Below are 24,955 nucleotides of genomic sequence, written 5' to 3'. Positions count from 1 at the left end.
GAAGAAAGTCACAATATCATACACATGTGGAACGTGGCATAGGAATTACTCATGTGGACACCCATGCTTCCTTTTTACCAGCCATCTCTTATATCACTGACTCTGATTACTAACAATTAAAAAATAAGTCTTTGTTTTAGAAATCAGAGAAAGGCAGAATACAGGACCGGAAGAAAAGAAAAAGGCTAATTAAATGAACATCAATCATAAATTAAACCTATCTAAATGAACATCAGAAGTCATTTACCACCTATCTAATAAAGGTTCTTAGCAGTAAAGTGGTCAATTAATAAAAGCTAAAACTAAGAAAAAAAATATTGAAGATCTTACCAACACTAAAAGAAGAACAAAGCATTTGAACGCCTGGCCTAGGCTTTTCAGTGAACTTCAGAGGACGTGGACTTTAAAAAAAGAAGATAATGCTTTAAAATATATTATTTTTACCACTTTTAATACAGTTTAAAATAACAGTTTTAATCTAGTATATTTAAATACCATAATCTTTTTTTTTAAGAGATAGGATCTCTCTATGCTGCCCAGGCTAGACACAAACTCTCAGGTTCAAAGGATCCTCCTGCCTCAGCCTCCCAAGTAGTTGGGAACCAGAGGCGTACCACATTCAGCCATTTCTACAAATAATTGTATACCAAATATTTCCACATATGCTATTTTATCTAGATGGATTTTAGAAAACACTATCCAAACCTGATCTTCATGCCAATCCTACTAAACAGAAAGAGTAGGCCTAACCCCATTTTTTGAGATAAGTAACTAAAGCTCAGAGTCTAAGTGAGCCCATAATCAAAGCTGCAAAATCTACAATCACCAGGGTATAGAACTGTCCAACAGAAGTGGAAGGCAAGCCACATATGTAACTGTAAATTTTCTAGCAGCCACATTTTTAGAAAGTATAAAGAGATCAAATTAATGTTATATCATTTAGCCCAATATATCCAAAATGTCCTATCAACATGTAGTCAATATTAATACAATTTTAATGAGATTAGATTCTTTCATATTAAATCTGAAATTTTCCACTACATATCTGACTTTAATGATACAGCTCAACTTGACGATTCAATTTTCATCAAAAATACTTGGTCTATATTCAGATTTCCTAAAATTTATTGTTGAAAATTTCTCACACTTAAGTTGCTCAAAACACACTTGATAATTTTCTAGTAGAAGAATCAAGTATCAGTTTTTAAATTTAAATTAACAATTCAGTTCCTCAACTGCACTAGCCACAATAGAAGTGCTCAATAATCACATGTGGCTGGTGACTTGACAGCACAGTCTATAATCCATGTCTGAATTTCTGATGATACACCAAAACAAACAAACAAAAAAAGTCTTTGTTTTCACAAAAAATGTTCTAACACAGAAAAGCAATGCTTCTTTTACATATCCAACTATCTAAATTTTATTTTACCTTATTTAAGAGACAGGGTCTCACTATGTTGACCAGGCTAGTCTCAAACTCTCACCCCAGCCTACCAAAGTGCTAGGATTAGAGGCATAAGCCAATGTGTCTAGGCATTCAACTATCTAAATAATTATGCAAAATAGTCAATATGGCACATATGCTATAAATAATAAAAATTGAATTCAAAAGTAAAAAGGCAACAATGCGTAATTTCTCTTTATAATCAAACTTTATTCCATTAGGCAGTAAGTTGTAACTATATTAACAAGAAAACTTGTATAATTAAAGCTACTAACCTGAATTTCAAGGATTCTAAATCCCACTGCCAAAAGCAAACTGTCCCATCGGCACCCGTAGAAACCATGTATCTTTGAGAACCTTTGGCCATTGGGCTAAACTAAAAAGTATTAACATAAACAATTCAGTTTCTAGAATTACTACCCAAGTTACAGTTTAACAGTTTTCCAAAGTTAACTTCAATTAAAACTCTAAGGAAATAAAACACAAGAAACCAAAATAAACATAATACTATTATAATAAAAATTCATAAACTCTCTACATTATTTTATATGTAATATTATCTCAATACGATATTTTCTGAATAATTAAGATTAACCAGAAAAACAGTTCCTTCTGACCTCACTTCCAGTTCACTAATTCTTTCTTCAATTTATTCAATTGGGTCCATTGCTGTTAAAATCACCTACTGAATTCTTAAATTCAATTATATTACTAATTTTCAGTTCTCTGCCAAAATCATTTCTATTTATTTTAATTAACTGAACATATTAAGCACATATATTCCCAAAATGTATCTTGTACATCCACTGCCTGGATTCTCTGAGATTGTATCTATCATATGTTCTTTTGCTTCTGGTCAAGTATGTCTACTGTTGTACATTATATTTGAGTGTCATCATTATATAAAAGATATTATAAATAATTTGAGGTTGTAGATGTTCCCTTCCTTTAAAGTAACTTCCAGCCGGGCTCGGAGGCTCAGCCTGTAATCCCGCGCCTTTGGGAGGCTGAGGTGAGTGGATTGCCTGAGCCCGCGGGTTCGAGACCCGCCTGGGCAGCAAGACCTCATCTCTACAATAAATAAAAAAATCAGCCAGGCGTGGTAGCGCATGCCTGTAATTCCGGCTACTGGGAAAGCTGAGGCGGAAGGATCGACAGAGCCCAGCAGGTCGAGGCTGTGGTGGCCGGGAGCGGCCACTGCACTCCAGTCTGGGTGACAGAGTGAGACTCCAACTCAAAAAATAAAAAAATAAGGTAACTTCCATGTATAGCCTGCAGCGAGATCAAGGGCACTAGCAACCCAAATTACTTAATCCACAAACATTAAAATGATATGAAGCTGGGCTTTAGTTTCTATGAAGATAGGTTTCTGGTTAAACCATACTCAAAGAATGAAACTCGCTGGCCAGGCGGGGTGGCTCACACCAAAATCCCAGCACTTTGGGAGGCCAAGGTGAGAGGATTTTCTGAGCCCACAGATTCAAGATCAGCCAAGGCAACTTAGTGAGACCTCATCTCTACAATAAATCAAAAAAGCCAGTTGTGGTGGCGCATGCCTGTAATCCCAGCTACTTGGAAGGCTGAAGTGAAAGGATTGCCTGAGCCCAGCAGGTCCAGGGTACTGTGACCATGAGCGTGCCACTGTACTCCAGCCTGGGCGACAGAGTGAGACTCTGACTTATAAAAAAAAAGGGCTGGGGTCGGTGGCTCAGCCTGTAATCCCAGCGCTTTGGGAGGCCAAGGTGAGTGGACTGCCTGAGCCCACGGGTTCGAGACCCACCTGGGCAACTTGGCGAGACCTCATCTCTACAATCAATCAAAAATCAGCCAGGCATGGTAGCGCACGCCTGTAGTTCCAGCTAGTTGGAAGGCTGAGGCAGAAGGATCGCCAGAGCCCAACCGGTAGAGGCTGTGGTGGCCGGGAGCAGCCACTGCACTCCAGTCTGGGTGACAGAGTGAGACTCCAACTCAAAAAAAAAGAATGAAACTCTCGTGGTTCTCAACTTCAAAACAAGGGTCTTTATCAAGACCCCTTTTCTCCCTAATAGGCCCTAAATCACAATTTTTACCCTCCTCCAACTACATGAATCTCTGCAAAAATTCTGCTAAGTGTCTCGACCACCTCCTATGCAATTGGAAAATGCCTCCAAACAAAAGGTTCCCCTCTCTCTGGGCTTTCCTTAGCTACAGCATGTTGAAAACGCAATTCCTAGCTGGGAACAGTGGCTCAAGCCTGTAATCCCAGGACTTTAGGAGGCAGAGGAAAGGACTGACTGAGCTCAGGGGTTCGAGACCAGCCTGAGCAACATAGCGAGACCTCATCTCTACAATAAATTAAAAAATGAGCCGGGTGTGGTGGCACATGCCTGTGGTTCCAGCTACCTGGAAGGCTGAGATGGAAGGATCTTCTGAGCCCAGCAGGTCAAGGCTGCAGTGGCCGCGAGCAGCGTGCCACTGCACTCCAGCCTGGGTGACAGAGTGAGACTCCAACTCAAAAAAAAAAAAAAAAGAAAGAAAATGCAATAATTTCTCATTATACAGGTAGTTCAGCTATATTTTCACCTTTATCCAGCTTTCCTAGTTGTTATAAAATGGAAACCTAGTAAAAAGTCATCTACACATTACACCTTTCACTCCTGAGAAATGTTCACTTGATATCCTTTTAGATAAAGGGTCCTACTGCTGGTTATAACCTGACTATGCTTTACTGCTAACATTTTCCAGAATGGAAATTAAGTAATCTTTTATTTGTTTGTTTATTTATTTATTTTTGAGTTGGATTCTCACACTGTTGCCCAGGCTAGAGTGCAGTAGCACACTCAAAGTCACCGCAGCCTCGAACTGCTAGGTTCAGGTGACCCTTCTGCCTCAGTCTTCCAAGTAGCTGGAACTACAGGCATGTGCCACCACGCCCAGGTAATTTTTTGATTTATTGTAGAGATGAGGTCTTGCCAAGTTGCCCAGGCTGGTCTCACACCTGTGGGCTCAGGCAATTCTCTCACCTCAGCCTTCCAAAGTGTTGGGATTATAGGCATGAGACACCACGCCCAGCCTTAAGTAACCTTTTATAATGCTTATCCCTGAGAGGTGCATACTAAAATATTATCAGTAATAACTTCCAGTGGGTAAGATTAGGAAGTTTTTTACTTATTTGCTCTTAACTATCAAATCTTTCAAGAAATAATATTACTTGTACCTTTTCTCATAAATTGAAAAAAAAATTACTGTAATTAAAAAATGAGGCCAAGGCATGATAGCTCACACCTTAATCCTAGCACTTTGGAAGACAGAGGTGAAAGGACTGCTTGAGTCCTGGAGTTCAAGGCCAGCCTAAGCAACATAATGAGACCTCATCCCTACAAAAAAATCAAAAAATTAACCAGACATGGTGATGTGTGCATGTAGTCACAACTACTTAGGAAACTGAGGTGGAAGGATCACCTGAGTCCAGGCCAAAGGAAGTGGCAAACCATGATCGCTCCAGCCTGGACAACAATGAGACTCTGACTCAAAAAAAAAAAAAAAAAAAGAGGAGGAAGAAGGGGTTCTATGCTTCTATATACAAGTAACAGTGAAAAATACATTTAAAAAGATTAAGAACTAGGCCAGGCACAGTGGCTCAACCTGTAATCCCAGCACTTTGGGAGGCCAAGGTGAGTGGATTACCTAAGCCCACAGGTTCAAGACCAGCATGGGCAACTTGGCAAGACATCGTCTCTACAATAAATCAAAAAAATTAGTGCCTCTAGTTCAGGCTACTTGGAAGGCTGAGGCAGAAGAACTGCCAGAGCCCATTAGGTCAACGCTGGGGTGGCCGTGAGCATGCCACTGCACTTCAGCCTGGGCAACGGAGTGAAACTCCAACTGAAAAAAAAAAAAAGATTAAGAACTAAAAGCAACTGGTTCGGTGGCCCAGCCTGTAATCCCGCACCTTTGGGAGGCTGAGGTGAGTGGATTGCCTGAGCCCGCGGGTTCGAGACCCGCCTGGGCAACTTGGCGAGACCTCATCTCTACAATAAATCAAAAATTTAGCCGGGCATGGTGTCGTACCTGTAGTTCCAGCTACTTGGAAGGCTGAGGCGGAAGGATCACGGGAGCCCAGCGGGTCAAGGCTGCGGTGGCTGGGAGCGGCCACTGCACTCCAGTCTGGGCGACAGAGTAAGACTCCAACTCACAAAAAAAAAAAAAAAAAAATAAAAAAGAACTAAAAGCATGTATTTGTTTGACTTTGAACTTCAAAATAACCAATAGCAAGCAATGCTGAATCTTCTGATAACATAAAAATTTACTATCATCCAAGTACATTTTTGAGATATAATCAGTACAGGATAAATGCATGTAAACCTCCATTACTAAAAGAATCACTTTAGGAAAAGACCAGAACTCCACTTCCACACTTAAGAATTTCATAATGGTTTTAAGACAGATGCCCTCTCAAAGTCTAAATTTTCTTATTTACTGCTATATTGCCTATAGATTCAAAAATTATAAAATATTTACTTGTAAAACTTAGCTAGAATTTTCAAACTATGGAAACTACCAGAGAACAATATACTTCTTAACTAAAAATAGATGGGCAAATCAAAATCTTCAATTATAACTATCTTCATTCAAAAATAGCTATTTGGTTTCTATTCTTTCAGAATATTGATAAGACAGCTAGAGAAAAGTCACTTTTTATCATAAAACTTCACATCAAATCTATTCAGGCATCACTAACATAAGGTCTGGGTAAAAAGGTTTATAAAAATATTACAAGTATTAACTAAATTCAAATTGGAGGCACCAGTGTGCCCTTAAAAGCCTTACAAATTGCCATGCTCGGTGGCTTAGCCTGTAATCCTGCACCTTGGAAGGCTGAGGTGAGTGGACTGCCTGAGCCTGCAGGTTCGAGACCTGCCTGGGCAACTTGGCAAGACCTCATCTCTACAATAAATCACAAAATTAGCCGGGCATGGTAGCGTGCGCCTGTGGTTCCAGCTACTTGGAAGGCTGAGGCGGAAGGATCGTCGGAGCCCAGCAGGTCAAGGCTGTGGTGGCCGGGAGCAGCCACTGCCCTCCAGTCTGGGCGACAGAGTGAGACCCCAACTCAAAAAAAATTTTAAAAATTAAAAAAAAAAAGCCTTACAAATTATCTAACAATTTACTTCAACCTGACAAAATATAATTTTCAAAAAGTGATAGAATAGCACCAGTAATGTTTTAAAGGCAGTGGGTCATCACTGGGTAATACCAAGAGACACCAGATATTTTGTGTCTTCTAATGGAAGAACTACACCTCAATGTGATCAATTCTCTAGATAAGTGATCTTCAAAGCACAGCCTGTGGAAAGCAGCAGCAACATCTGGAAACTTGTTATAAATGCAAATTATCAGGCCCCACCCCAGAGAGCTACATCATAATCCTTGAGGATGGTCCTAACAATCTGTTTTAAGCAAGCCCTCCAGGTGGTCCTCCTGCATGTTACAAACAACCACCGTTCTGGATCCAATAACCAACTTAAAGAAAAACAGAAAAGCATACTAAAAATACTCCACTAAACTGACAAAATTCAAACTGTGGAGAAACGCAACAGACAACAACCTAGTTCCTTCAGCAAAGAAGTTTCAAGATCATTTAAATGTGCAGAAGGAAGCTGGGCTCGGTGGCTCAGCCTGTAATCCCGCGCCTTTGGGAGGCTGAAGTGAGTGGATTGCCTGAGCCCGCGGGTTCGAGACCCGCCTGGGCAGCAAGACCTCATCTCTACAATAAATAATAAAAAGAGTCAGCTGGGCATGGTAGCACAAGCCTGTAATTCCGGCTACTTGGAAGGCTGAGGCGGAAGGATAGCCAGAGCCCAGCAGGTCGAGGCTGCAGTGGCCGGGAGCGGCCACTGCACTCCAGACAGGGTGACAAGAGTGAGACTCCAACTCAAAAAATAAATAAATAAATAAATAAATGTGCAGAAGGGTGAAATTTATGTTTTAAGTTTCTTTTAATCTACAACAGTCAATTATAAGGTACAGACTTTGATTTACTCCTGACTCAAACAAACTAAGTAAAATACCGTTTATCAGACAATGGGAAATTTAAAGATCAACAAATAGTGTAATAGTGTTGTAGTTGTTAAGGAATGGGGGGGAGAACCCCCACACATCATCAACAAGGGTACCTGCATAATGAACATGTGTATTGTATACCTAACCCCGAATTGTACCCATTTTTATTAAAATAAAAAAATTTTTAAAGAAAAAGGAATTCTTTCCTCCCATATCATCTGACATGTAGGAAAAAAAGGAAATGCTATCTTGTAGAAATACACACTGAAATATTTGCAGTAAAAAACAACGTGAAATCTAGGGTTTGCTTTAGGTACAAGTTGTAGTGGTTAGGGAAAACTTACTTGACCATGGGTTTATGGGACTGTCTACTTTGTGTATGTTCAAAATCATCCTGCATTTACTGTGAAAACAATTATGTTTTGGCAAATTTACTCAACTTGCCAAAATCCATAAGTTTTAAAATAGAAAGATAATCTATCACCAGTTTGCTACTGACACTCATCCAGTTCAATCACAAACTCCAAAAAGGAACAATAAGCCTTTATGTAAAGCCCTATCTACTACATTAGGTATTTACCACATCACCCTTCCATGATTTATGCAAGTGACTTAAATAGACCATATAATTACTACACATTTTTACTGTTTTTTTAATTCCAAAGAAAGACTTTTATTTTTTACTTATTTTAAATACAAACAGGGGTCTCCCTATGTTGCTCAAGCTGGTCTAGAACTCCTGGTCTCAAGCAATCCTCCCACCTCAGACTCCAAAAGTGCTGGAATTATAGGCATGAGTCACCATGCTCACCCAAGAAAATATTTATTTTTTATTTTTTAATTACTAATATATTTTACATTCGAAAGTTTACAATATCACCAATGCTTATAAAATAATCATCTCCACAAGCCGTACGTATAAAGATCTCCAAGAAAGTAATTTAAAGGAAAAGGTGGTAACACAAATGTGCCCACTAAGTTAGAAGTTTACCTGTAAAGATGTAATCGATCCTGTGTGTCCTTGGAGTACAGCAACTGGGGCACAAGTTCTCAAGCACCAAACTCTGATGATTTTATCACAGCTCCCTGCAGCAATCATTGTATTCTCATAGTTTACTGCCATATCTGAAATTTCTGCAGAATGACCTCTTAATGTAGATAATAGGCGGCCATTATGTGTGGACCAAATTTTTACCAAACAATCATCTGAACCCTAAGAAAAAAAATACACCTAAAATTAAATGTAAGTACAGCAAGTCTTTCTAATCATTTTAAAGGAATACCTTTTATATGCCAACTAAAGTAAGTACCTATAACTTCTTTCTTCCCAACTACAGAATATGCTATAGTCATATGATAAATTATGACTCAGGGTCAGAACACTTATGAAATAATATACTGTCAAGTTATCATTGCTATGGGACAGACTACATTATAAATACTATTATCCTCCAAATTCTCTGCCAAGTAATAAGTCCAGCTAAAAGTTCATGGTTCACCTGTATCAACTAACAATGGTTAAATGTTAGTCTAGTTCACACCAAGCTAAATAATTTGATGACTATTGAACAGATCTATGTTTCAAAGGCTGAGAAACAAGACTAAGTGGCAATCTCAAAAACACAAAAATGGTGGGAACAGAACCTTCCCTTTATGTGATCAAATAATAATCCCGTATTTATAGCACTGGACAGCAAACTGGACAGCAAACACTGGACAGCAAACAAATATTTGAGTATCTACTCTGAATCTCTCACCAACAAAATGAAAGTTAAACTTCTCAAATATCCTAATTTTCCCTTAAAGCATTAAAATGGTAAATTAATTTTCAAACATTTTCATGTAATTTTATAATACTTACTTGAATAAAAGATTAGTTTATAATCAATCCATTTTCATGAATCAGTGATTAATCCTGTAGTGCTTTGGGATTCTGGTGGAGGGTTTTGTTTTGTTTTGTTTTGCTTTTTGAGTTGGAGTCTCTCTCTGTCACCCAGGCTGGAATGCAGTGGCACACTCACAGCCACCGCAGCCTCAACCTGCTGAGCTCAGGTGAACTTTCCACCTCAGCTTTCTAAGTAGCTGGAATTATAGGCATGCGCCACCATACCCAGCTAATTTTTTGATTTATTGTAGAGATGAGGTCTCGCCAAGTTGCCCAGACTGGTCTTAAACCCAAGGGCTTAGGCAATCCTCTCACCTCAGCCTCCCAAAGTACGGAGATTATAGGCATGAGCCACCTTGACCAGCCTGGGGTTTTTTCTTTTTGTGGATTTGTAGTTAATACATGTTCAGATTAACTACAGATTAATCTAATTCAGTAAGTTTAGAATGTGCCAGAGGGGAAATATTAGGGGTATGTGCGTGTGTGTGCAATTTTTTTTTTTTTTTTTGGAGTCAGACTCCCACTCTATCACCCATGCTGGAGTGCACTGGTACATTCACAGAAACTGCAGCCTTGTCAACCTCCCAGGCTCAGGCAATCTTTCTGCCTCAGCTTTTCAAGGAGCTGGACAACAGGTGTGTGCCACCACGCCCAGCTAATTTTTTTGACTTATTGTAGAGACAAGGTCTCATCAAGTTGCCCAGGTTCCTCTTGCCTCTGCCTCCTAAAGTGCTGGGATTACAGGCGTGAGCCACCACGCCCGGAAGGCATATATATTTTTCAGTATCCTTAATGACCACACTTAAGAACTACTACTTGAAATGAAAAGCTCAAAACAGCACTTAGTCCTATCTGCAGCTAAATCACTTGGAGTACTTATTAAGAACACAAATTCAAGCATCCCACATCAACCTACTGAGTCAAAATCTCTCTGGATGAGAAACACAGAATCTACATGTTTTATAAAATTTCCTAGATTATTCTGAAGCACACTAAAGTGCTACAGATGATATCAAATTGAGTTTAAAATGTTAACTCACTGTAAAGATTCTATGTCCTGTCCTATCAAATGCTACACAGTAAACAGCAGACAGATGTCCCAGAATCCTTCTGTGCATTTTTATATGCTGATACATAGTTCCTGGAAATGCTGTGCTAAAAGTGGAACACCCTGTGAGTTGTTTTCCTCGATGTATCTCCACTAGGAAATAAAAACAATGAAAAGGGTTAAGGGAGAGCCAATACGTAAAAAGCTAAGAAAAACTCCAAAACAATTTCTAGAGGGTCACAAAATCTACGTTCATGAAACCCTAAGGACACAGTTTTCTCCCAATTCTATTCTAGTATATTAATTAATACAGACTTCCAACTACAATAAGATTGTTTTTCATTAATTATTTTTAAAATTATTTTAAGAAAATAATAAATTTGAAATTTGATACTTACTACTGAAAAAACAACAACAGTACCAATTACTTCCTTTTAAATTTTAGTGCAATATTTATAGAGTTTGTCAAGAAATGTAAAAAACAGTTTCAGACATCTCAAAGGTCATCCTCACTTACCAAGATTTGGTGGCGAGCCATAATTCACCGGCATTTCAGGAGGTCTTCCTCTGTGAAGAGCAGCAAAGGCAGAGCCCTTCCAAACTGTGTGCCTGCAGTCTTTAAAATGAATTTTAGATACACATAAAATCTTGAAAGTTAACCCCAAGAAAGATTTTATAGAATACTTACGTATATTGTAATAAACTGTTTATTCAAAGTTTTACCAACTAATATACTTTAACAGAAAAGCCCTGGAGGTTTATTAGACTATTTCTGAAGGAAAAAAATTTTAAGACATCTCAGATACAGCAGCAACAACAACTAACATTTGTGTAGCACTTTACAATTCACAAAGTGCTTTCAACATACATTATCTCATTGAATCCTCACAACAACCCTGTGAGGTAGGTATTTCTGCCAATTTACAAGTGAGGTAACTGAGGCTCAAAGATTCCAGGACCTTTAAAGAGATCCATAGCAAATTACTACTAAAGATGAATCATAAAACCAGATCTTTTGATTCCAAGTCCCATTTAATGCCAAATAAGCATTTATTTTTCAGTGTAGAATTATAGTATACAGTATTAAAGATAGTCTTACAACTGATGCAACTTTTCAAAAATGGAAAAATTTTATTTATTTGATTTATATGAAAATTCCTGAATTTTTCAGTTTTTAAATTAATTTGGCCAATACTGCCATGACTTTAGTCATGTTTTGCTTAGTATTGACAAATTAAAATTAATAGCTTTCCTTTTGTTTTAGGATCACAGATAATCCTTTACAGAAGAGCACATATGTAGGCTCTATGAGTCTAAACACTAATTCAAACGTCCCATCCCTCCCTGACCTACCAGCAAATGCACTAAGAAAAAAAAGTCTGCCCTCCTCTGTAGGAATTAGCAGCAGAACACAGGTTATGAGCAGTCATGCTGTGCTAGAAATTAGTTTCTTTACAAGTGGAAGAAAAGGGAGGGAAGGCATCATATTAAATCTCTACTGAGCCTCGGGTGCCCCAAACTAACAGGCATATTGCGTTTACATGAATAGATTAATTACCACTATCATGACCAAAGAGCAATTACAAGGCATCCTCTTGTGGCACTAGTACAAAACAGAGAAATATGGCCCCTACCCTAGAGCAGCTTGCTGAAGTCTAGGTCTGCCAGTTCTAAAGCAGTGCTCATCACAAAACAACATTGAGCTTGACAAAAGTAAACAAAGAAAAACAGGCTACCCAAGTAACTATTAAATAACCACCTAAAATAAAATAATTACAAAGTGAATAGGGACATAGGAGAAGGAAGAATATAAACAATTTCCTGATTAGAGCCATAGTGTGGCATGGCTATAGAGCACTAACAAACAACTAAAGCTGACAAACCAGTCTGGCACGAAACCAAGTGGGAGGGTTGTTCTTTCTCAGGTAAGCTTTATACTGGTGGTGCATCTAAGAGGTAGCATCACATCAGTAATAGCTCATAACAAAAAATAATGATGGGATGAACCCGATGTATGCTCAGGATCAGAAAAACCAACAATCTTACCCATTAGCAGTTTAGCCACATGTGTACATAGATCAAATCACATACATATACTTAGTCTAAGTCATTTATACCAAGCTAACAAAAAAAGAATAGCAATTCCAAACATTTACTAGCACATAACTTTGCAAAAAAATTAAATTAGTGAAAAAAGAATCATGCAATTTTACATTTTTGGTGCTTGTTTTCAAGCTGCTACCAAATTTAGAAAATCACTTCCCTTTATAACAAAGGGCTTTCAGAACCTAAATATCAAATGAAATACTTCTAGCATTTAAAGAGTTTATTAGACACATACAATTACATTCAATGAAATTAGGAGTGAGCTACAAAATGGAAAATTAAGAACTCACATTGATAAAACCTCAAACACATCTCAGAATAAATTCAAGATTTTCAGCTTAACATCTATATCTTTGCCAATGTTTTAAAAGCAGAAGGACCCATTAAACACTTATGTAATAAAATTCAATGTCCTATGCTAAATGCAGAGAATTTTATAGTCCACAGCATGATTTATAGTTACATTATAACCTTTCTTCCACAATGCTTACATTACTTCACAATTATAATAATTATTAAGCTATTAATACAAAGCAGAACACTTCTTCAAATTAAGGTACCTTTTGCTGTACGTAGCAAAGACTGCCTTCCTGCACCAAGTAAAGAAGTGACTCTTGAAATACTGGGTGGAATTTCTTTATCCAGCATAGGACCAACGCGCTGGCAGATTTGCAACAGATGATCAGGAGCCACATGCTTATTGGACAAGACCTGGTTGGAGAGTAAGTTTTAATGACAACACTGTTGACAATATAAAAAACTATTATTTAGGGTAAGTCTGACAAAACATGAAAAATACGCATAACTGAAACTATAAAAACATGCATATAGGAATTTACAAAGACTTAAATAAAGAGTAAATTGGTCTACAGATTCAAGCCCATAATAAAACTCCAGTAGGACTTTTTTTGTAGAAATTGACAATCTTATTCTAAAACTTATATGCCAATAACCTAGAAAAGCTAAAGTAGCTTTGAAAAAAAACAAAGTTCCAGGGCTAATAATATCTGATTTCAAGGCCTATTATAAAGTTACAGTGATCAAAACAGAGTGGGATTGGTATAAAGATAGACAAAGAGATTAAAGAAAAAGTGTCCAAAAGTATACCTGCACATATATAGACAACTGATTTTTGACAAAGGTGCAAAGGCAATTCAGTGGAGAAAAGATAGTCTTCAACAAATGGTGCTGGATCAACTGGATATTCACTGGCCAAAAATAAAAAAACAACAAACTTTGATCCATACTTCACACCATAAACAAAAATTATCTCAAGATAGATCATTTGTAAAACCAGAAAACTTCTTAAACAAAATATCAGAAAAAATCTTTATGATCTGGCGTTAAGCAAGATTTCTAATACAACACACCAAAAGCACAACCCACAAAAGAAAAAATTAACTGATTAAATGTCATCAAAAAACCAGCAGCTTCTGTTCTTCAAAAGCCACTGTTAAGAGAATGACAAAGCCAGGCACGGTGGCTCACATCTATATTCTCAGCACTTTGAGAGGTCAAGGTGAGAGGATTGCCTGAGCCCATGGGTTCGAGACCAGCCTGGGCAACTTGGCAAGACTTCATCTCTACAATAAATCAAAAAATTAGCCGGGCCTGATGGCACATGCCTGTAGTTCCAGTTACTTGGAAGGCTGAGGCAGAAGGATCACCTGAGCCCACCAGGTCGAGACTGCAGTAGCTGTGAGCATGCCACTACACTCCAGCCTAGGCAACAGAGTAAGACTCCAATTCAAAAAAAAAAAAAAGAGAAAGAGAATGACAAGACAGCTACAAGCTGAGAAAAATAATCACAAAGCATATATCTGATGAAGGACTTGCATCCAGAATATGTAAAGGGGCAATCTGGCTGCGACATCTATCAACCCATTGATAACCGGGGTGGATTCAGCTAATCTGGGTGGCTAGGCAAATGTCCCTCCTTCTTGCACGGCTCCATGAAGCTGGGTGCTCTATCAAAGAGGATGATGGGCTGGGCGTGGTGGGTCACGCCTATAATCCCAGCACTTTGAGAGGCCGAGGTGAAAGGACTGCCTGAGCTCACAGGTTCGAGACCAGCCTAGGTAACTTGGCGAGACCTCATGTCTACAAAAATAAAACATTTTTTAAAAAGTAGCTGGGCGCCTGAGCCCGAGGGTTCGAGACCCGCCTGGGCAGTGAGACCTCATCTCTACAATAAATCAAAAAAAATCAGCCGGGCGTGGTAGTACACGCCTGTAATTCCGGCTACTCGGAAGGCTGAGGCGGAAGGATCACCGGAGCCCAGCAGGTCAAGGCTGCGGTGGCCGGGAGCGGCCACTGCACTCCAGTCTGGGCGACAGAGTGAGACTCCAACTCAAAAAAATAAAAATAAAAAGTAGCTGGGCATGGTGGTGCACACCTGTAGTTCCAACTACTTGGAAGGCTGAGGCAGAAAGATCACCTGAGCCCAGCAGGTCGAGGCTGTGGTGGCTGTGAGCATGCCACTGCACTCCAGCCTAGGTGACAGAATAAGACTCCAAAATCAAAAAACCAAAAAAGAGGACGACCATCCCTGCTATAGGACTGTTCTTCAGTCAAGGGTATTCAAGTAGCTGTGCTCCCCCTGCTAGAACCTCCAAACAAGCTCTCCAAAACTCTCAAAACTCAATGATTTACTTTTTAAAAAATGGGCACAAGATTTGAAAAGGCATTTCACCAGAGACAATAATACAGATGACCAAAAAAAAAGATGTTCAACATCATTAGTAACTAGTGAAATACAAATAAGAACCATGAAATACCACTACATACCTATTAGAATGGTTAAAATTAAAAACACTGATCAGAACAAGAGTAACAATAATAGATGATGGGAATGTAAAACTGTACAACTACCTTGGAAAGGGGTTCAGCAGTTTCTCAGAGTTACACATACACCTACCATAAAGTCAACTATTCTACTCGAATATTTACCCATGATAGCACATGTCCATATAAGGTTTATACACTATCTTAGCAGTTTTCTTTTCAATAACTCCAAAGTGAATACAACCCAAATGTTCATTAACAGGTGGAGGAATAAACACATTGTGGTGTAACTATACAATGGACTACTATTCAGCAATAAAAAGAAATGAACTATTGATAGCATACAACACAGACAAATCTTAAAATTATGCTGAAAGAAGCCAGAAGATCTTCAAAATATAAGATGCAGAGGTGACAGTGATGTTGATGATCCTAGATCCTATGTAGGCCCACCACTAATGTGTTTGTGTTTTAGTTTTTGACAAAAAACTTTAAATGTTAAAAACAAAATTAAAAATTTTTTAAACAGAAAAAACTTATAAAGAATAAGAATAAGCCGGGCTCGGTGGCTCAGCCTGTAATCCCAGCACTTTGGGAGGCTGAGGTGAGTGGACTGCCTGAGCCCAGGGTTCGAGACCCACCTGGGCAACTTGGTGAGACCTCATCTCTACAATAAAATCAAAAATTAGCTGGGTGTGGTAGCACGCGCCTGTAGTTCCAGCTACTTGGAAGGCTGAGGCGGAAGGATCGCCGGAGCCCAGCAGGTCGAGGCTGCAGTGGCCGGAAGCAGCCATTGCACTCCAGTCTGGGTGACAGAGTGAGACTCCAACTCAAAAAATAAATAAATAAAAATAAAATAAAATAAAATAAAAATGACAACAAGATAATTCAGGAGTATCACAGAATTTTAGAGTCAAAATGGCTTCCAGACATTTTTTAAATCAAATAGATGCAAACATCAAAATCAACACAATTTTTTCTAGACAATTAGAGTCTCACATCCAAATCTCATTCACTAATTCCATCACAAATACTAAAATGAAAGTCTCAGCTGGGCTCAGTGGCTCAGCCTGTAATCCCATGCCTTTGGGAGGCTGAGGTGAGTGGATTGCCTGAGCCCGCGGGTTCGAGACCCGCCTGGGCAAGACCTCATCTCTACAATAAATCAAAAAATCAGCTGGGCATGGTAGCACATGCCTGTAATTCCGGCTACTTGGAAGGCTGAGGTGGAAGGATCGTCGGAGCCCAGCAAGTCGAGGGTGCGGTGGCCAGGAGCGGCCACTGCACTCCAGTCTGGGCGACAGAGTGAGACTCCAACTCAAAAAAAAAAGAATGAGAATATAAAGAGAGAAATTACTTCTCCACAGCTATACAATGTATCTGTGTTTAAACTAAATGTTATTACAAAAGTCAAAAAAATTGTTAAAGGATATAGGCTGAGCACAGTGGCTCACACCTATAATCCCAGCTCTTTGGGAGGTTGGGGTGAGAGGATTGCCCGAGTCCAGGGGTTAAAGAGCAGCCTGGGCAACTTGATGAGCCCTCATCTCTACAATAGATCAAGAAAAATTATCCGGGCGTGGTAGTACAAGCCTGTAGTTCCAACTGCTTGGAAGGTGTTGAAGTGGAAGAATTGCCAGAGCCCAGCAAGTCAAGACTGTGGTGGCCCTGAGCAAGGAGTCATCACACTCCAGCCTGGGCAACAGAGTGAGTTTCTGACTCAAAAAAAAAAAAAAGTAAAGTTTATAAAGTGAAAAAGGCACAATACGCTATGATTAATATTATACAAGAAATAAAAATATTTTTAAATAAATGTACTGTACCCTAAGTGGACGGTGTTAACAAAATCTACAGTAGTAGACAGTAAAGTCCTATGCCTTCACATCCACTCACCACTCACTCACTGACTCACCCACGGCAACTTCCAGTCCTGCAAGCTCCATTCAAGGCTAAGTGCCTTATATCACTTTTTATCTTGAATACTATCTTTTTACTGTCTTTTCTATCTTTAGATATACAAATACTTTTCACTGTGTTACAACTGCCTCCAATATCCAATACACTAACATGCATACAGATTTGTAGCCGAGGAGAAATGGGGTCCACCATATAGCCTAGGCAGGTATCTGTATGTACACTCTAAAATGTTCACACAACAAAATCACCCAACAATGCATTTCTCAGAACATATCCCCACTGTTAAGTGACACTGACTGAGTAGAGAAATAAATATATAGTTGCATGCAACTTAGACACTCATTGAATCACTAATGGAAAACTGAAAACCAACAAAATGCTAAATAAGCAAATGGTTAAATGTTTCTGTGAAATGAAAAGGAATGCACAATATAACTTTTTGAAGATGCTATTTTTTGTTAGAGTATATGCAAAAAGAAAAATAAACATTTCTCATTTCAGTACTTTTTCTATTTTCTCATTGCTTTTGCATTTTCAAAATATTCCACAATGAACATAAGCTATTTTTACTTAACATTGACAATTTTAAGTTACCATTTACAGGAGAAAGACTAATGAACTAATATGTAATTAGTGCATACACAAAAGGCTAATTACATATCAATTTTTAGTTACACTTCTATGGAAAAGATCCTTATCGGTATCCTCAAACATTTACGTAGGCAAACTTTAAGACTTTGAGTTCAGTCTTTACTACAAAGTACTGCTCAGGCAAAATTATCTCAATTTGGAATCCAGTCTCAAATATACCAGTAATAATTTAACTAACATACCAGAAAAAGATAGTAAAGGACTCTCCTGAGCCACAGAGTATATGGTTAACATCCTTCACCCTACACCTAACTTGTTATAGCACCTTGGACAAGTTACTTTCCAAGAACTGACATTCCACATTTGCAAAAATGGGCAATATTGTGCACTTACAACATGCTAGAAACACTGAGTGTTTTAAGATTTTTACTAATTTCTCACTTCATTAATAATAGCTAAGCAACTCCCTTGGATCCCCTCCTGCTCTGGGAGCTTTTCTGTTCTCTAAATCCTGCTTTCTTACAAAAAAAAGAAATTGTTAAATAGTGATAATTATCTAACAAGCACTATTCTAAGCACTTGGTATACACTAACTTACTAGACCTTACAAGTATAACTCCTCACTTTACAGACAAAAAAAAAAAAGGAACATGCATTAAATAAACTGCTCAGTTAATTAAAGTCTAAAAAAAAGGTGCAGAGCTAAAAACACAAACCCGATTCTCCATCAATGGATCACTGTAATTAGCTATATTGCATTTTAATAAAAATGACAGGCCAGGCTCCGTGGCTCAACCTGTAATCCTAGCACTTTGGGAGGCCGAGGTGAGTGAATTGCCTGAGCCTGCAGGTTCAAGACCGGCCCGGGCAACTTGGTGAGACCTCGTCTCTACAATAAATCAAAAACTAGCCGGGCACTGTAGTGCGGCGCCTGTAGTTCCAGCTACTTGGAAGGCTGAGGCAGAAGGATCATCGGAGCCCAGCAGGTCAAGGCTGCGGTGGCCGGGAACATGCCACTGCACTCCAGTCTGGGCAACAGAGTGAGACTCCAACTCAAAATAAATAAATAAATAAATAAAAATAGCCGGGCTCGGTGGCTCAGCCTGTAATCCCGCACCTTTGGGAGGCTGAGGTGAGTGGATTACCTGAGCCCACGGGTTCGAGACCCGCCTGGGCAACTTGGCAAGACCTCATCTCTACAATAAATCAAAAATTAGCTGGGCGTGGTAGCACGTGCCTGTAGTTCCGGCTACTTGGAAGGCTGAGGCGGAAGGATCACCGGAGCCCAGCAAGTCGAGGCTGCAGTGACCGGGAGCAGCCACTGCACTCCAGTCTGGGTGACAGAGTGAGACTCCAACTCAAAAAATAAATAAATAAATAAAAATAAAATAAAAATGACAACAAGATAATTCAGGAGTATCACAGAATTTTACAGTCAAAGTGGCTTTCAGATATTTTTTAAATCAAATAGATGCAAACATCAAAATCAACACAATTTTTTCTAGACAATTAGAGTCTCACATTCAAATTTCATTCACTAATTCCATCACAAATACTAAAATGAAAGTCTCAGCCGGGCTCGGTGGCTCAGCCTGTAATCCCAGCACTTTGGGAGGCTGAGGTGAGTGGAGTGCCTGAGCCTGCGGGTTCGAGACCCCCCTGGGCGAGACCTCATCTCTACAATAAATCAAAAAATCAGCTGGGCGTGGTAGCACATGCCTGTAATTCCGGTTACTTGGAAGGCTGAGGCAGAAGGATCGTCGGAGCCCATCTGGTCGAGGGTGCGGTGGCCAGGAGCGGCCACTGCACTCCAGTCTGGGCGACAGAGTGAGACTCCAACTCAAAAAAAAAAAGTCTCAGCCAAACTCTGAAGTAACACTTCAAGCAAAATTCATCTGGCACTGCTATAGTTACTATACAATTTTAAAACACAATTCTTGTATTCAAAATGCAACTTGCACATTGCTACACAAGACGGTAAATAATAACAGGAAGATTTGTTCCTAAATGAAATGTCAATTCAAAAAAAAAGAAACTGAAAAAAGGAAGATAATAGCTTCCACTTATCTCACGGCCATTTAATAGTAAAAATTAATTGGTCTGCAATTGAGGCACACATCTCTACATTAATTCTTTTAGCAAGTATTGACAGCCTACTATGTGGTAGGAACTAAAGGTAGATGTACCTACAGATATCTATAACTATAGATGATCTACAGATAACTATAAATCTCATAATTTCAAATTTAAATAATCATTTTTTAATTCCAACTACCAAAAGGAGATAACATGAGAAAATACTGCTTTCATCTGAACAATGAGAACAAGCTAGACAAATTTAAGAAATTTTTAAAACCCATCACAGCTGAGGAAACAAAGAAATCTAAATTATCTACACCCCAGAAAGTAGGAGCCCCTCTGTGAACAGAAAAAAGAATATAAAGACAGCTTTCAACCCTAGTAGAGCGGCAGGAAGAATAAGAAGAAAATAGACAAGGAAAAAACTATTCAAACTTAATGGCCACTGGTTGATGAGAATCCTGAGGAGCCACAGTCACCAGTCTGCATCCACCCCAATTCTCTCCCACTAACTGCATCAACTGCATAGAGTCAAAAACTAGTCATAGGGCAGCTCTGGAAGAAACTTTCCATTCCAAGTGCACCACAGAGGCCCTCCTTGGGTTACAGATAGAACAAGGTAGAGAATGATCTCCAGAGGGCGGCTCCTTCCACCTCAGTTGAAACTAACAAAGTGATCCAACAAGCCAGGATAAGGTTTTTTTCTTTTTTAAAGAATGATCTTGGCTGGGCGCAGTGGTTCACACCTACAATCCCAGCACTTTAGGAGGTTGAGGTGAGAGGACTGCCTGAGCCCATAAGTTCAACACCAGCCTGGGCAACTTGGCAAGACCTCATCTCTACAGTAAATTTAAAAAGTTAGCCAGGTGTGGCAGCTCATGCCTGCAGTTCCAGCTACTTGGAAGACTGAGGTGGAAGGATCACCTGAGTCCAGCAGGTCGAAGCTGCCATGGCCTTGAGTGTGCCACTGCACGCCAGCCTGGGAGGCAGAGTGAGACTCCAACTCAAAAAAAAAAAAAAAGGTCTTAACTTTTGGCCTCCCAAGTTACTGGGATTATTTATAGACATTAGCCAACGTACCTAACTTGTAAGAAGCAAAAGAACCAAAAATACTCTTGCCCCCAAATACTGTTGGAATAACAGCATAGTCACAAGTGCAAGATATATTGTAGCTTTGTAAATACTAATAAAATCACCTGAAAATCTTTAAAAATACTAATATCCAGGCCCAACACAATGATTCTGATTTAACTGGTTTGGGGAACACTCTAGGTATCTAGATTTTATAAAGCTCCCAGATGGTTCTAATCCAAGTTTGAAAACCACTGAGAAAAAGGAACAAGTTAAAATCATAAGGAAACAATTAGTTAAATATAAAATGTGAAAACTTTTACAGGACAAATGACTCAGTCTCCAGTAAATCAATGGCAGAAAAACAAAACCAGTTTCAAGACACAAAAAGATTTAAGATATACTCCATCAGTTCATGTATGGATCTTGTCTGAAAACCAATTCAGGGCCAAGTGCGGTGGCTCAAGCCTGTAATCCCAGTACTTCAGGAGGCCAAGGCGAGAGGACTGCCTGAGTCCAGGGGTTCGAGACCAGCTGGGCAACTTGGTGAGACTTCGTTTCTACAATAAATCAAAAAATTAGCCGGGCATGGTGGCGCATGCCTATAGTTCTACCTACTTGGAAGGCTGAGGTGAAAGGATCGCCTGAACCCAGCAGGTTGAGGCTGTGGTGGCCATGAACATGCCACTGCACTCCAGCCTGAGCAACAGAGTGAGACTCCAACTCAAAAGGAAAAAAAAAAAATTAAACTAAATGTAAAAAGACATCCAGGGAACAAAGAGAAAACCTGACTAAAGAATGTGATACTGGCACTAGGTGGTATAATAGACAGTCCTTATTTTATAGGGATGCACTTAATAATTTAGAGTTGAAATGTAATAATGTCTGAAATTTGCCTTAAAATATTCTACCATGATAACCAATGAAATGAATGGCTATTTGGAATGTGCTTAAAAACAAGGAGGGGGAAACAACAGATGTAACATCCTTTGATAATCACTTAGGCTGGAAAATGGGTACTTGGTAGTTGGGCCATTAATCTATTTTTCTGTTTAAAGATTCCCAATAATATACCTCAAACAGAAAGTGAATATTATAAGCCGGGCCCGGTGGCTCACGCCTGTAATCTCAGCACTTTGGGAGGCAGAGGCAAGAGACTGCCTGAGTCCAGGGGTTCGAAACCTGTCTGGACAATTCGGTGAGACCTTGTCTCTACAATAAATAAGTAAATAAATTAGCCGAGCGTGGTGGTACACGCCTGTGGTTCCAGTAACTTGGAAGGTTGAGGCAGAAGGATCACCTGAGCCCAGTAGGTTGAGGCTGCTGTGGCCATGAACGTGCCACTGCACTCCAGCCTGGGCAACAGAGAAAACCTCCAACACACACAGTAACTTCTCCAGTAGTTACAGCGCTAGTCTTATATCAAAAGTTAAGTAATTTTCTAATAGCAGGACTGTATGCTATTAGAATGCTCATGTAAGCTTTTATGCCTCACTGGTAAGGCTATTTCATATTAAAAACAGGCCAGGTTGCCATGGTTCATGCCTGTAATCGAGGCAGAATTGCTTAAGCCTAGGAATCTGAGACCAGCCTAGGCAACACAGCGAGACCTTGCCTCCACAAAAATAATTTTAAAAAATTAGCGAGTTGTGAGGAAGCATACTTATAGTCCCAGCTACTTGGGAGGCTGAGGTGAGAGGATCACTTGAACTCAGAAGGTGAAGTATACAGTGAGCCGGGATCACCCTACTGCACTCCATCCTGGGGGACAGAGTGAGACACTGTCTCAAAAAAAAAAAAAAAAAAGGAATAAAAACCATAGAACAGAGCAGTCCTTTTAACATTTCCCTGACTTAAAAAAGATCTAAAAATGCCAAACTCAGGAAAATAAACTCTGGTATTGTCAAAATTTTTGGAAACCATTCTCTTGAAAATACCTATTTTTAAGTGTCTGCATCAAGCATATTCTAAGGCGGCAAATATTAAACTCTTTGTACTTTCACCAGGCCTCAAGTATTAATACTTAACTATTCATATAGACGACAAATTCCCTAGTCTAGTTCTTTTTTTTTTGTTTAATTCAAGAATGGTAATATCCTACTACCTTATACAGGTTTTAGAACTGTAGTAAAAGATCACTCAGAAGCTTTTTTTCCCCAACTGTTTTCCTTATACAAGATGCTGAATATCACGAGGCAATTAAAGAAATGATTTACTCTAATATATAAACTGACGAAAATATTTTCTGGAAAAATGTTTTATTACACTAAAGACAAATTCCTGCAACTGCTATATCTAAAACGAGTCATGAGTGCAACTAAAGAAGTTCACAAAGTCTAAGAAAAAGAGACATACAATACACGTAAATAGTGCTCAGAAAAAACAAACCTGCCTATTCAATAAAGCCTGTATGAAATTATATGCCGCAGTATCACTGTAAAACTCATCAAAATAAATCAACTTTCCAAAGCATGCAACAAATATTGTACGGTACAGAAGAGCAAAACTACTGGAGTCGCATATTCACACAGCAGCAAGATTTTTATTACGGTGCTGCGGAAAAAAATAAAAAGCTAAACGCAGGAACATTTCTCCACCTTCAGAGACCAATAATTCTATTCCTAGGGAACAAGTGGCCGCAAGACCTGGGCGGGGCAAAAGAGGACAGACCAATCAGAGCTCGAATTGCAAGTCGGGTAGCGGGAAGCAGTCGATGAAAGCGCCCCGCTGAATGGCTAGCTGGTGCACGACACACACCCCATAGGCAGCCGCACCTGGAGACCCACCCCTGCAGCAGGACCTCCGCGTGAGTGTCACCCCTCACCTCGGCCCCGCGCCGCCCCCCAATGACTTGTTTCCTACCAAAACAAACAGAGCCGCCTCAAAAAAAAAACAAAAAAACAAAAAAACAAATTCTTCTGGGGTGAACCCCGCCGTCCCCAAGGCCGCCCCTGGTCACCCGCCCCAGAGAGCGGCTTACACCTTTCACCCCCCCGGGCAGGAGTCTCCGCGAGGGGCAGGGGACAAGGGGCAGGGGACAAGGGGCAGGGGCGGGGGTCCGGCGCGCGGATAGCACGGGGGAATCACGTCCAATGCTCACCAATTCCTCATAGCTCCTGTTGTGCTCGTTGCCCTCCCAGTCCAACCTCTTCGGCAACAACTGGAAAGACACGAAACGCACACGAGTGACCACCGCTCCGACGCTGGCGCAGCGGGAAGGGGCGGGGGCCGCGGGCGAGCATCCCTCAGGGCAAGGTCGGGAGGAGGGACGCGAGGGACGCGCGGGGACGGATGGGCACAGACCTGGTACTGCTCCAGCTCCTGCACCAGCACCTGGGCTGCTTTCTGACAAGGGCCTGCTGATAGGTGCCAGACAATGAGGAAGTACAGCTCTGCGGGAAGACGGGGGAGTCGGGTCAAGAGCGTGTGGGGAGGGGTCGGGGCCGGGGAGCCGAGGACCCGGGGGCGCAGAGGACTCGGGGGCGCCGGGGCGGGGGTGGCACGACCCCGCGTCTTACCGGACTCGATGAGAGGCACCGGGCGTCGGGCGGACGAGGGCTCCGCCATGGCCGGCGCGGGACGGGAGACGGGAGCCAGCGGGCGAGCGAAGTGTGTAGGCCGCGCTGAGGCCTGACCGGGCCAGCGTCCCCTCTCCTCAGGCGCGCGCCGCCGCCGCCATGCCGTGCGCGCCGGTAGGCTCCGACGCCTCCGCAGGGGAAGATGTAGTCCGTCCGCGGAAGAGGAAAAGTAGTCCCGGCGTACTGGGAAAGAGGCAGTTCCCGACGCTACAGGAGCGTCCGAAGTCACGCCCTGCCCGGAAAAGCGAACCTCGCCTCCTACCCCCGTCTCCGGGGTCGCGGGGAGAAGAATGTGGCCGATGGGCAGAGGCCTGGGCTCGGCGTAGCGGCGGAGAGTGGGGGAGGGGAACGCGCGTGGCCCGAGATCCTTGCGCGCGGTAAGGCGGCCGTCGGCCTTTGTGAGGCGGCGG

General features: G+C 40.7%; 1 protein-coding gene across 2 annotated transcripts in view; it reads right to left on the bottom strand.

Moving 5' to 3' along the window:
- BRWD1 (bromodomain and WD repeat domain containing 1) overlaps positions 1-24,794 on the bottom strand; it is a 152,917-nt gene extending 128,123 nt beyond the window's left edge. The window contains exons 1-9 of one of the 2 annotated variants that reach the window (XM_008056772.1): positions 24,486-24,794; positions 24,271-24,359; positions 24,068-24,127; positions 13,086-13,236; positions 10,937-11,035; positions 10,412-10,572; positions 8,478-8,699; positions 1,723-1,823; positions 331-401 (exon numbers count right to left, since the gene is read on the bottom strand). In XM_008056772.1, coding sequence (XP_008054963.1) covers positions 331-401; positions 1,723-1,823; positions 8,478-8,699; positions 10,412-10,572; positions 10,937-11,035; positions 13,086-13,236; positions 24,068-24,127; positions 24,271-24,359; positions 24,486-24,534 — 1,003 coding nt within the window. In that variant the 5' untranslated portion in view covers positions 24,535-24,794. The remainder of the gene's footprint in view (positions 1-330; positions 402-1,722; positions 1,824-8,477; positions 8,700-10,411; positions 10,573-10,936; positions 11,036-13,085; positions 13,237-24,067; positions 24,128-24,270; positions 24,360-24,485) is intronic. The other variant, XM_008056773.2, reaches the window with a different exon arrangement.
- Positions 24,795-24,955: the final 161 nt, after the last annotated feature.

The sequence above is a fragment of the Carlito syrichta genome, unplaced genomic scaffold (genome assembly GCF_000164805.1).
Source record: "Carlito syrichta isolate Samal-C Ts95f unplaced genomic scaffold, Tarsius_syrichta-2.0.1 Scaffold302518, whole genome shotgun sequence".
Classification (NCBI taxonomy): Eukaryota; Metazoa; Chordata; class Mammalia; order Primates; family Tarsiidae; genus Carlito; species Carlito syrichta.
This window is presented reverse-complemented; position numbering and strand designations above follow the sequence as displayed.